Source organism: Dipodomys ordii, unplaced genomic scaffold (genome assembly GCF_000151885.1).
Source record: "Dipodomys ordii isolate 6190 unplaced genomic scaffold, Dord_2.0 Scaffold22, whole genome shotgun sequence".
Taxonomy (NCBI): Eukaryota; Metazoa; Chordata; class Mammalia; order Rodentia; family Heteromyidae; genus Dipodomys; species Dipodomys ordii.
The window spans coordinates 4643-17961 of NW_012267238.1; the positions used below are offsets into that span (position 1 = coordinate 4643).

At 53.3% G+C, this 13319-nt stretch overlaps 1 protein-coding gene across 2 annotated transcripts in view; it reads left to right on the forward strand.

Moving 5' to 3' along the window:
* The first annotated feature begins 3563 nt into the window (after positions 1-3563).
* Positions 3564-13319, forward strand: part of Cpsf3l (cleavage and polyadenylation specific factor 3-like) — a 13121-nt gene continuing 3365 nt past the window's right edge. For both annotated transcript variants that reach the window (XM_013014195.1, XM_013014196.1), the window contains exons 1-9: positions 3564-3680; positions 4096-4169; positions 7244-7472; positions 11326-11424; positions 11502-11536; positions 11822-11960; positions 12351-12415; positions 12770-12959; positions 13085-13168. In XM_013014195.1, the coding sequence (XP_012869649.1) occupies positions 3642-3680; positions 4096-4169; positions 7244-7472; positions 11326-11424; positions 11502-11536; positions 11822-11960; positions 12351-12415; positions 12770-12959; positions 13085-13168 (954 nt within the window). In that variant the 5' untranslated portion in view covers positions 3564-3641. The remainder of the gene's footprint in view (positions 3681-4095; positions 4170-7243; positions 7473-11325; positions 11425-11501; positions 11537-11821; positions 11961-12350; positions 12416-12769; positions 12960-13084; positions 13169-13319) is intronic.

The following is a 13319-nucleotide window of genomic DNA, read 5'->3' on the forward strand; positions in this document are numbered from 1 at the left end:
GGGGAGGAGCGGGGAGGAGCGGACCGGAGCGGGGAGGAGCGGACTGGAGCGGGGCAGACTCCCAGAGGCGGTGGACTTGCCGGGGTAGGAAGGTCTGACCCTGGGAGGGAGATGAGGCGGCCGAGCGCAGCTGCGGCGAAGCCGCCGTGGCCTAGGCCGAGGCCGCGGCCGCCTCCGTGACCGGCCTCCCCAGAACCCCCTGGGGGCCCGGCCGGCTCCTGCCTCGGGATTGCTCCGCTTTTCCTCCTGTGCTGCTCACGCTTAGGTGGCCTTGGCTAGCCCCGAGCCCAACCTTGTCCCACCTGGTGTGTGCAACACGAAAACACTAGCTTTCCCTTTGTAAGACACAAGAGCGCAGGCTCTCAAGGTCCTAACAGCCTTAAACAGTCTGGAGCAGGAAACACTTAAGGCCCAGGGACCCAGCGGCCTGGGTGGCGCTGCACGTGTGCCTTTGTCTCTCCTATATGGTGCTTGAACTTTCTGGGCACCCTTGTTCCCTTTTCTGCATCAGTGACATACAGGGCTGTGTGGGTAATCGCTTTACTTACCACAGATGCGAGCGCTGTGTGGACAGGGTTCACTGAGTCCTGTCTTCTGCTCTCTGTTGACGTTTTGTCCCCTGATCTTTGGGAGGAATGGCTGCCATTGTTCCATCATTGTTCACGCATGCATACGTACATACGTGCGTGCACGCATATATATACAGCGTTGTTTCTCCTTCAAGCTCTCAGCTTCCTCCTTGTTACTTGTCAGTCATGGGGCTTGAACTCAGCGCCTTGGCACTGTCCCAGGGCTCTTATGCTCAAGGCAGGTGCCCTACCAGTTTGAACTCAGGGCCTGGGCACTGTCCCTGAGCTTCTTTTGCTCAAGGATAGCACTCATCCAAACTTTGTCACAGCACCACTTCCAGCTTTTTCTGTGTACATGGTGCTGAGGAATGGAACCCAGGGCTTCATGCATGCTAGGCAAGCGCTCTACCACTGAGCCACCTTCCTAGTCTTCCTTGTTACTTTTTTTTTTTTAACAGTTTCACCAGCATTCATTGTGCTGTTTTCATTTGTGAATAAAAAGTACTTTGAATAAATTCACCGTTACTCAATTTCTTTGTTGGCCCTCTTCCCTAAGAACTGGGCTTTAGAATCCAGAAAAACATCTGTGGCCTGGATGTCAGTGGCTCACACTTACTGAGGAGGCTGTGATTGAACAAATGTTGTTGCAGCCAGCTTGGGTAAAAAAATCCAGGAGGCTCTTATTTCCAATTAACCAAGAAAAGGTTTGAACTTGGTACTCAAGTGGTAGAGTTAGCTGTGAGCAAAAGAGTAAAAAAGCCAAGAACACAGGCTTTGAGTTCAGGCCTCACTACTGGCACAACAAAACAAAAACAAAAACTCCACAAAGAGCTGGGTGCTGATGGCTCATGCCTATAATCCTAGCTACTCAGGAGGCTGAGATCTGAGAATTGAAGTTCAAACCCCACCTGGGCAGGAAAGTCTGGGAGACTCTTTTCTCCAATTGGCCACCATAAAACTGGAAGTGGTACTGTGGCTCAAAGTGGTAGAGTGCTAGCCATAAGCAAAAGAGCTCAGGGACAGTGCCCAGGCCCTGAGTTCAAGCCCCACAACTGATAAAAACAACAGCAACAGACACACACACACACACACACACACACACATCCTCCACAAAGTTGGGGTGCTAGTGGCTTACACCTGTATTCCTATAGGTGTAGGAGGCTGAGATCTGAGGATCTCAATAAGCCCTTGAGACTTTTTTTTTTTTAATGCTAATCCTGGGGCTTGAACTCAGGGTATGGGTACTGTCCATGAGCAAGCTTGCTTGCCTGCTCTCCCTCCCTCCCTCCCTCCCTCCACCTCTCTCTCTCTCTCTTTCTTTCTTTTTCTTTCTTTCTTTCTTTCTCTGTCCCTGAGCTTCTTGCTCAAGGCTAGCCCTCTACCACTTGAGCCACAGCGTCACTTCCCATTTTTCCGGTTTATGTAGTACTGAGGACTCAAACCCAGGGCTTCATGCATGCTAGGCAAGCACTCTACCAAAAGCCATATTCCCAGCCTCCTGAGCTTTTGTAAAAGTTCAAGGCTAGCACTCTACCACTTGAGCCACAGCTCTACTTCCAGTTTTTTGGTGGTTAATTGGAGATAAGAGTTTCATTGACTCTCTCTGCCCATGCTGGCTGTTGGCTGTGAATGGCGGTCCTCATATCTCAGCCTCCTGAGTAACTAGGATTACAGGTGTGGGCCACTGGTATCCAGCAGCCCTTGAGACTTTTACTTTCAAGGAATCAGCTTTTTCTGGAAGTGGAGATTTGGCTCAAGTGGTAGAGTACCAGCCTTGAGCTCGGAAATGATGAGGGAAAACAGTCCCGGAGTTAAAGTCCCAGTCCCAGTATCCCTTCTTCCAAATGAAAATCAACAAAAAACTTCCCCAAACTCCAGACCACTGTTTGGTGGCTGTGTTTCTGTGGGCCCTAACTTGTGAAAGGGAAGTCCTTCCCTCCGTGAAGGCCTGGAGGGTCTTGGGTTCCACACGGCCTCGTGCAGCTGCAGTGAGGAGGAGACAAAGACCTACCTGCCCCAGGGCTGCACGGCAGGGCAGGGGAGACAGGCCTGCTGAAGAGCCTTTGGAAGTCCCCCCACCCCCCAGCCGGGTGCCCGCCTGCCTGAGGCTACGTGGCCACTGTGATTGTGCTTAGGGGCACGTGGCTGGCAGAGGGAGGCATGTCGGATTCAGCATGGAAACCAGGTCATTTGCTGTTCTCAGGTCTCTGTGGATGGCCTCACGTCACGGTGTGCCTGCCCTGGCTGGAGCAGCTGTCTGGCCTGTGTGGATTTCAGAGGAGCGAGAGTGGCCGAGTGCCCGTGCTCATGCTTATAGTTCTGCTGACTCAGGTTCAAAGCTAGCCTGGGCAGGAAAGTCCGAAACTTCCAAAGAGCTGGGAATGGAACTGTGACTCAAGTGGTAGAGGCCAAGCCTTGAATGAAAAAATGAATGGACAGTGCCCAGGCCCTGAGTTCAAGGCCCAATACAGGCACCAAAAAAAAAAAAAACAAAGAGTGGGAGGGAACCCAGTTGGGGCAGCTGAGGATTCACACGTGGGCAGAGCGGCGTGGAGCTGGGCTGCCCACTGCCCAGCGCGAAGCCTCTGTGCCGTGGCCAGTTACTGGTCATACTCAGGTCCTTGTGCTGTGTGCTAGGAGGCATGTTACCCACTGGGGTCCAGTTCCAGGCGAGGCCTGACTGGCCGCTGACTGACCCAGCAGAGGGTCCAGGAAGACTCTGACTGAGCTGGTAGGGAGCATTACGGCACCGCACAGAGCAGTGGCTGGGCCTTAGGTGTGAGAGGCCCGGAGGGGAGAGCGCGTGGGCGGGGCGGGGCACTGGGCTCCCCTCCGGTGTGCGCTCCCTGTGGCAGACCGAGGCCCTGTGCTTCCCCTCCCTCGGCATTCGTTCCTCAGCTCAGGCGGGCCCTGCCCAGCCGGGAAGCATGGCGGCAGTGGGCGAGGGGCAGGAGTGAGGACGGGTGCTGGGAGAGCTCAGCGGTGCCTCTTACCTGCCCTCCCGCTGGAGCAGGCGCTGGCCAGGATGTGGGCCGAAGCTGCATTCTGGTCTCCATCGCCGGCAAGAACGTCATGCTGGACTGTGGGATGCACATGGGCTTCAACGACGACGTGAGTCTTTGGTGTTCCAGAGGGCAGCAAGGGGCCATTACTCACCTGTTCCTTGTAGCCACTGGAGGGGCCTTCGGCCTTGGAGCAGGGACAGACAGGGCAGATGGGCAGTGGCAAGCACACCTAAACAGCTGTGTACGTGCAGGATGCCGTGCCCAGCTATTCGGGCGAAGCTGAGCAAGCCGTGCAGGCTGGGCGGTTTCCTGTTCAGATAGCAGTGAGTAGGGGGTCACTGGTGGCCTTGGCCATCAAGCTCAGCCTTGCCTAGAGGCTGTGAGCCACTGCCTTCCAAGTGCCACGGTGCAGGTGCCCCCGTCCCCCAGAGCTACCCTCTGTGGTGTCAGCTGCCCCATGCTGCTGTCTGGAGACCCCATGCCGCCTGCCGTGTTCTGACTGTCTCTTGGCTTCTCCTCAGAGGCGTTTTCCTGACTTCTCCTACATCACCCAGAATGGCCGGCTGACTGACTTCCTGGACTGCGTGATCATCAGGTAACCGCCGTCAGGGGCTCCCTGCCTTTGGAGGCCATAGGCTGTGGTGTGTTGGCAGCCAGTTGGTAGTGAGTTCTGTCCCCATGTGCCTCTGTCCCCTCAAGGTGGTCATGAGCCTCTTTCCACGCCAATCATTCCTGTTGGCTGTCCCCCAAGGGCTATGGACAAGAGCCTGGCAGGTGGTTCCGGAAGCTGAGGTTGAGCCAGGGTGGTCCAGACTGAGGAGAGAGGGGCTGCGCACCAGTGCCAGCTGTTAAATCAGGGCTGCTCCTTGGTCCTGTCCGTTCTCTGGACCTCTCATTGTACTTGGGCTGCTCCCTGGTCCTGTCCATTCTCTGGACCTCTCATTGTACTTGGGCTGCTCCCTGGTCCCGTCCATTCTCTGGACCTCTCATTGTACTTGGGCTGCTCCCTGGTCCTGTCCGTTCTCTGGACCTCTCATTGTACTTGGGCTGTTCCCTGGTCCTGTCCATTCTCTGGACCTCTCATTGTACTTGGGCTGCTCCCTGGTCCTGTCCGTTCTCTGGACCTCTCATTGTACTTGGGCTGCTCCCTGGTCCTGTCCATTCTCTGGACCTCTCATTGTACTTGGGCTGTTCCCTGGTCCTGTCCGTTCTCTGGACCTCTCACGGTACTTGGGCTGCTCCCTGGTTCTCTCCATTCTCTGGACCTCTCATTGTACTTGGGCTGCTCCTTGGTCCTGTCCATTCTCTGGACCTCTCATTGTACTTGGGCTGCTCCCTGGTTCTGTCCGTTCTCTGGACCTCTCATGGTACTTGGGCTGCTCCCTGGTCCCGTCCATTCTCTGGACCTCTCATTGTACTTGGGCTGTTCCCTGGTCCCGTCCATTCTCTGGACCTCTCATTGTACTTGGGCTGCTCCCTGGTTCTGTCCGTTCTCTGGACCTCTCACGGTACTTGGGCTGTTCCCTGGTCCCGTCCATTCTCTGGACCTCTCATTGTACTTGGGCTGTTCCCTGGTCCTGTCCGTTCTCTGGACCTCTCATGGTACTTGGGCTGCTCCTTGGTCCTGTCCATTCTCTGGACCTCTCATTGTACTTGGGCTGCTCCCTGGTTCTGTCCGTTCTCTGGACCTCTCACGGTACTTGGCAACAGCGCCTGTGCCTTCTGTTCACATTCTTTCTACTTCACCCTCCAGCCCTTGCCCCTAGGCCTCGTGGTCTCCTGTTCCTAATGCTAAGGCTTGCCTCTGTAGATGTCTGAGCTGCCCTGACCCTAAAGCTGTAGTTGATGGTCCAGCCACTGACTGCCATCTCCGCCCCGTGGTGGGGCTGAGCCCAGGGAGGCTCCCCGTGTCTCCTCTGCCCGCGCCCACCCTCGTGGTCCATCCAGACAGGCTGCAGATAGCACCTGCTGTTGTATAGTCTGCTTGGCCTCACCCTGGTGACCATTTTCTGTTTCCCCAATAGTCAGAGGAGGCTGTTAGGCTGGAAGCAGCTCCTCTCAGGAGCCGGTGTCCAAGCTGCTCAGGCTCCCATGACGCTGGTTCCTTCAGGACTGGATGGCAGGCTGCTTGCCACGGTCAAGTGCTCTTTATGCCCTCTCTGCCCGGGGTCTCTCCAGAACTTCCCCCAGCCCCTTCTGCTCTCAGGAGGATGTCCTGTCCACCTGCCAAGACAATGGCGGTGCTTCCCACGGCGGTATTCCACGCTCCTCTTTGCTGCCTTGTTCATGCAAGTGTCACTGTTCCGCTGTTTTTGTTTTGTTTTGTTTTTCTTTTCTTTCTTTTTTCCTCCCTTTTTTGGGTGTTAGTACTGGGGCTTGAACTCAACCTTAAGCTCTTGCTCAGCTATTTTGCTCATAGCTGATGCTCTACAACTTGAGTCATGCCTTCAGTCCCAGCTTTTTGCTGGTTAATTTGTGTCTGGGGGGGTGGAATTCAGGGCTTTCACACTTGCTAGGCAGGTAACTCTACTACCTGATCTATACCTCCAGCCCTTTGTTGTTAATTGGAGGTAAGAGTCTCTCAAATTTGACTGCCTAGGCTGGCTTTGAACCTTGACCCTCTGATGTCACCCTCTGTGTAGCTAGGATTATAGGCATGAACCATCAGCTGTACAGGTTTGTAATTTTTTGTTCATTTTATGCTAGTACTAGGGCTTGAATTAAGGGACTTGCATTCTTGCATTTTGCTCACAACTGGTGTTCTGCCACTTAAGCCATGTCTCCAGTTCTAGCTGTGTGTGTGTGTGTGTGTGTGTGTGTGTGTGTGTGTGTGTGTGCATGTGCACACGTGTGGGCTGGTAGTTGGGCTTGAACTGATGACCTGGACGCTGTCTTCTTCATTGAAGGCTGGTGCTATACCACTTGAGCCACAAATTCACTTCCTGTGTCTTGATGGTTAATCGGAGATAGGAGTCTCACAGACTTTCCTGCCTTGCCTGGTTTCAGACCTTGATCCCTTAGCTTCCTAAGTAACTAGGATCACAAGTGTGAGCCACTGGCACACAGCACTGTGGTAGCTTTTTGCTGGGTAACTAGTGAAAAGTGTCTTGGATTTGGCTTGCTTGGCTGCCTTCAAACTGGGATCCTCTGAGGTCTTCTGGAGAGTCATTATAGGCATAAGCCACTGGTGCCCAGTTGTATAAGTTTCCCCCATACACCCCATGCCTGGTCTTAGAGCTTGACTCAGGTCCTGGACACTGTTGTTGAGTTTTTTTGTGCTCAACACTAGTTCTTTACCACTGGAGCCACAGCTCCACTTCTGGCTTTTTAGTGGTTAATTGTAGATAATTTCATGTCTGGACTGGCTTTGAATGGCAATCCTCAGATCTCAGCCGCCTGACTGGCTAGGATTACAGGTGTGAGCCACTGGTGCCCGGCTGACTGTACAGGTTCTAACTGTTGATATGCACGGTGTTTTGATAAGCATTTAAAATGCATTTAGGAAGATAGTGGTTTTCATATTTTGTTTTTCTGTAACTTTTCAGTAGCCAAGGTAGTTCTGACATATAGTAGGCTCCAGTAAACGAGCACAGTGGCGTAGGAGCCTGGGGCCGCTGTGGGCGGGCGAGGCCGGAGGGGCCCCATGCTGACTGGTGCCACGTCTCTCAGCCACTTCCACCTGGACCACTGTGGGGCACTCCCGTACTTCAGTGAGATGGTGGGCTACGACGGGCCCATCTACATGACCCACCCCACGCAGGCCATCTGCCCCATCCTGCTGGAGGACTACCGCAAGATCGCCGTGGACAAGAAGGGGGAGGCCAACTTCTTCACGTCACAGATGATCAAAGACTGCATGAAAAAGGTGGTGGCTGTCCACCTGCACCAGACCGTCCAGGTCAGAGTCCGTCTGTCCCCCCCCCCCCCGCACCAACCCCTCCCCCCTGCACACAGTCTGGAAGGCCTGGGGACCCTGGGCCTGGCCCGCCGGGAGGGGCTGTGGGCACTGGCATTTATCCTGGGGGGCATTTATGGGAGGGGCAGGTGGACTTCTCCTGCCTCTGTCCGCAGGCAGCATTGAGAGGCCAGACTGACATTCTCCTGGAAGAACACTTGTGCCAAGAGAGCGGCTGGCGGCCTGGCACATGCTTAACTTCTGGGACCCATAGTGTGTGTTGGTTGGGTGGGAAGATGGAGCCAGGTGGCAAGAAAACAAGCCCCAGGCTTGAGGTGAGGTCGAGGAGGAGCGAAGGATTTTAACAGGCAGATGACAAGTGAGGTTTGGCAAAATTTCTCACAAAAATCTGTGTGTGTGCACGCACACAAACGTGCAGTCCTTTGCCTTAACCTTCAGAGTGCCCAACTTGCTATCCTTTTTTTTTTTTGGGGGGGGGGCCGGTCGTGGGGCCTGAACTCTGGGCCTGGGTGCTATCCCTCAGCTCTTCAGCTCAAGGCTAGCGCTCTACCACTTGAGCCACAGCGCCACTTCCAGCTTTTTTCTTTTTGCTTATGTGGTGCTAAGGAATCGAACCCAGGGCCTTGAGCATGCAAGGCAAGCACTCTACCACTTGAGCCACAGCGCCACTTCTGGCGTGCGTGCGTGAGTGCGTGCGTGCATGCGTGTGTGTGTGTGTGTGTGTGTGTGTGTGTGTGTGTAAATACCATACAGAGAGGTTTCGATTACATGGGACTTCTGGCTTTTTTTGTGTATGTGTACTGAGGAATGGAACCCAGGACTTCATGCATGCTAGGTAAGTACTCTACCACTGAGCCACATTCCCAGCCCCTCCTTATGTTTATCTTAAATAATGCTTTCTAAAAATCTTAAAGGCTACTTTTCAGCTAATATAGTTAGATCAGATCCCACCAATGTGTGTGTGTGTGTGTGTGTGTGTGTGTGTGTGTGTGCGCGTGCATGCGTGCATGCGTGCATGCGTGTATGCGTGTGTGTGTGTGTGTGTGTGTTGGTTCTGGGACTTGAACTCAGGGCCAGGATGCTGTCCCTAAACTTTTTTGCTCAATACTAGTGCTTTAGAGCCACAGCTCCATTTCTGGCATTTTTGATAGCTAATTGGAGGTAAGAATCTCATGGACTTTACTGTCTGGTTTGGCTTCGAACCATGATCCTCAGATCTTAGCCTACTGAGTAGCTAAAATTGTAGGCATGAGCCATGCTATGTGGCCCACCCACCTTTGGCGAGTATTTTCATAGTGTTATCTTTTCTCATTTTAAAAATTCTAACCTTTCTGCATTATTATTTACTTATTTAATTTTATTGTCACTGGGTACTGGTGGCTCACGCCTGTAATCCTAGCTACTCAGGAGGCTGAGATCTGAGGATTGCGGTTCAAAGCAGCCCGGGCAAGAAAGTCTGTGAGACTCTTATCCACACTTAACCACCAGAAAACCAGAAGTGGCGCTATGGCTCAAGTGGTAGAGCGCTCACATTGAGCTGAAGAGCTGAGGGACAGCGCCCAGGCCCAAGGTTCAAGCGCCATGACCCACCAAAAAAGAAAAAAAAAAGAAAAAAAGAAATGTACTCATTACCTTACATATGTAACTAACCCTTCTGTACATCACCTTGACAATAATCTTTTTTTTTTTTTGTCAGTCGTGGGGCTTGAGCTCTGGGCCTGGGCGCTGTCCCTCAGCTCTTCAGCTCAAGGCTAACACTCTACCACTTGAGCCACAGCACCACTTCCGTTTTTCTGGTGGTTCATTGGAGATAAGAGTCTCACGGACTTTTCTGCCCGGGCTGGCGTTGAACCGCGATCATCAGATCTCAGCCTCCTGAGTAGCTAGGATGACAGGTGTAAGCCACTGGTGCCAGCTATGAGTACATTTCTTATTGTACATTGGTACTCTTCTTAATTTTTTATTTTATTTTATTTTTTTCAGCCATTTGGCTTGAACTCAGCCTGGGCACTGTCCCTGAGTTCTTTTGCACTAGCACTCTACCACTCTGAGCCACAGTGCCACTTCCAGTTTTCTGGTAGTTAATTAGAGATAGAAATCTCACAGACTTTCCTGCCTGGGCTGGCTTTGAACCACAATTCTCAGATCTCAGCCTCCTGAGTAGCTAGGATTACAGGCGTGAGCCACCTGTGCCCGGCTTCTGAGTTATATTTTAAATGTTCTTTTGAGCGGCAGGTAGTTTTCTTTTGAAACCACAACCCAATAAACCTATTTTTAAATGGTACTTTTACCATCTAATGCTGTTAGATTCTATATCTAGTAAGATTACTTTGGGTTTAGCTGTATCACTTTGCTATTTTCTTCCTATTTGTTTTGTCTGTTTCTTTCTTTTTCATTTTCTTTTTTTGTCGGTTGTGGTGCCTTAACTCTGGGCCTGGGCGCTGTCCCTCAGCTCTTCAGCTTAAGACTAGCGCTCTACTACTTGAGCCACAGCGCCACTTCTGGCTTTTTCTGCTTACGTGGTGCTGAGGAATCGAACTCAGGGCCTCATGCATGCAAGGCAAGCGCTCTACCACTGAGCCACCTTCACAGCCCTGTTTCTGTTTTTTGTTTTTTTTAATTGTTCTTTTTGGATTTACTTACTTAGCCAGTAGTGGGGCTTGAACTCAAGGGCCTGGCGTGTCCCATAGTTCTTTTGCTCAAGGGCTGGCACTCTGCCACTTGGGCCACAACTCTGCTTTTAGCTCTTTGCTGGTTACAGATAAGAGTCTCTTGGATGTGTATGCCCACTTCAACTGTGACCCTCCTATCTCAACCTGCTAAGTAGCTAGGACTATAGGTGTGAGCCTGTCCTGCCTGCCACATTTATTTACTTCCTGACATTTTCACAAGGTGTTTTTTTTTTTTTTTTTTTTTTTGCTGGTCCTGGGTGCTGTCCCTGAGCCTCTTTGTGCTCAAGGCTAGCGCTCTAACATTTGGGTCACAGTGCTACTTCCAGCCTTTTCTGAATAGTTTATTGAAGATAAGAATCTCTTGGGTAGGCCAGGCGCTGGTGGCTTGGCGCCGGTGGCTTACGCCTGTAATCCTAGCTACTCAGGAGGCTGAGATCTGAAGATCACAGTTCAAAGCCAGCTCAGGCAGGAGAGACCATGAGACTCTTAGCTCCAATAAACCACCAGAAAACTGGAAGTGGCGCTGTGGTTCAAGTGGTAGAGTGTTAGCCTTGAGCTGAAGAGCTGAGGGACAGTGCCAGGCCAAGTTCAAGCCCCACGACCAACACCAGAAAAAAAAAATCTCATGGGCTTCTCTGCCCAGGCTGGCTTTGAGCCGCAGTCCTCCTTCATATCAGCCTCCTGAGTAGGTAGGATTACAGGTGTGAGCCACTGGTACTCAGCTCTTCACAGGCTTCTTAAAGTTCTATCTGGAGGGATGGGAAGGTGGCTCACTGGTAGAGTACTTGCCTCACATGCATGGGGCCCTGGGTTTGATTCCTCAGCACTATATAAGCAGAAAAATCCAGAAGTGGTGCTGTGGCTCAAGTGGTAGAGCGCTAGCCTTGAGGTGAATTGCTGAGGGACAGCGCCTAGGCCCAGAGTTCAGGGCCCATAACCAACAAAAAAAGGCTGTATCTGGAAACTCTGGTTTTAGAACCTTAGATATTTATCTTCTCTCTGCTTTTCTGTCCACATTGCTTCTCCTCTGTGATTGCTTTTGGTTGAATCCTGGACACCACGTGGGAAACAGGCATGGATGGGTGGCTTGGATGACCCGTCTGGTCGCATTGCCCCGACCCTGCCCGTGCTCTGCAGGCCTGAGTGCATGTTCTCCTCTGCAGGTGGATGACGAACTTGAAATCAAGGCCTACTATGCAGGCCATGTGCTGGGGGCGGCCATGTTCCAGATCAAAGTGGGCTCCGAGTCTGTGGTGTACACGGTCAGTGGAAGGGCTTGGGGCTTGGGCCAAGCCGTCAGTAGCAGAGGTGCTCTCTTGACTGTTACTTTCTTTGCCAGGGAGATTATAACATGACCCCAGACCGGCATTTGGGGTAAGTAGGGCTCAGTCTTCATTGTGTTTTCCCCTCAAGCCTGCAGGCCTGTGAGGTGTGCCAGTGGTAGACCCTGAGCAGGCGGTGCTGTCCAGTGCCCCTCCTCACAGCTCAGCGGCAGGCACAGGTCCAGGCTAAGAGCGCCACTCCCGGGACCGCCCCCTCTAGGATGTACTGTAGTGTCTGACAGGAAGGTGACTATGAACAGGCCTAGGACCCACTTTGTCAGGCCTGGTTGTGCAGCCATGGGCACTCCCACCACGGCTGTGCCCACCTCTGTTCCAGGGCTGCATGGATTGACAGGTGCCGGCCAAACCTGCTCATCACAGAGTCCACATACGCCACAACCATCCGGGACTCCAAGCGCTGCCGAGAGCGGGACTTCCTAAAGAAAGTCCATGAGACTGTGGAGCGTGGTGGAAAGGTAGCAGCTGCGGGCCAGCCCTGGGGTTTCTGCCCTGGGCGGTCAGGGTGCCTGGGGGTGCTGGTGCTGTTAGCTTGGCTCTGAGGAGAAAGACTAAGGACTCCTTAGGTGTTTGCGGGCCCCGTGCATCTCAGATCCGTAAGGGTCATGGAGCACTCCTGTGCTTCCCTGGTGTCTTCTTGGGTCTGAGAGTAGAACTTCCCCAGGGGAAGCCTGGTGAGCTTTCTTGGCAGGTGATGTCCCTGGCTCTCAAACTCACCAGCAGACACAGTCTTCATAGTAGCTGCTGCCCACAAAGATGGGACCAGCAAGCAGTCTGCTGCCTGTGGTGTCCAGGGTTGAGTGGCATGGCCAGAGGCCCCCACTTGAGTCAGCCTTACCTGCTCTTAGGTACTGATTCCTGTGTTTGCACTGGGCCGGGCACAGGAGCTCTGCATCCTGCTGGAGACCTTCTGGTGAGTGCTGGCACAAGGCCTTCCCTGAGGGGCGGTGGAAGAGGTGCGAGAGCTGATGGGTTACTACTGGCCATCATGGGTGCGGCGGTGGTGGCCCTGTTGGCTGCCTTGCTGGCCAGGGAGGTCCAGCCACGGGTCTGAGGCTGCGCCGTCACATCAGCACTAGTAGTCGGCTGTGTTGGGTCGCTGGCCCCACCAAGCCTCCTCACAGCGCTCCGGGCTGGTGCGAGCCCCAGTGTTTATAGGACACAGACTGAGGGTTCAGGTCTGTGGTTGGGGGTTGGAGATCATATTCCAGGTGACCTGATGGTGTCCTGCACTGTGGCCTCTGCGCTGACTGGGCTCTGTGCACAGGGAACGCATGAACCTGAAGGTGCCCATCTACTTCTCCACGGGGCTCACGGAGAAGGCCAACCACTACTACAAGCTGTTCATCACCTGGACCAACCAGAAGATCAGGAAGACCTTCGTTCAGAGGAACATGTTCGAGTTTAAACACATTAAGGCCTTTGACCGGGCATTTGCTGACAACCCGGGTCCCATGGTGAGGCCCTGGTGGGGCATGTGAAGATCCCCGCTCAGGTCTCTGGGAGAAAGGTAGGGGTCGGCTGGGTCCTGTGGCAGGGCTCGGGCCACGATCTGCCGCCCTGACCCCATACCTGCCCGCAGGTTGTGTTTGCCACACCAGGGATGCTGCATGCTGGCCAGTCCCTGCAGATCTTCCGGAAGTGGGCAGGAAATGAGAAAAACATGGTAAGGGATCTGGGCCCCAAGATCGCAGGAGGTCTGTGGGTGGGCGGAGACGCGACTATGGGTTCCCACAGCCTTGGGAGCCCGTGGATCAGGGTGTGTGTGTGTGTGTGTGTGTGTGTGTGTGTGTGTGTGTGTGTGTGTGTGTGTGTGT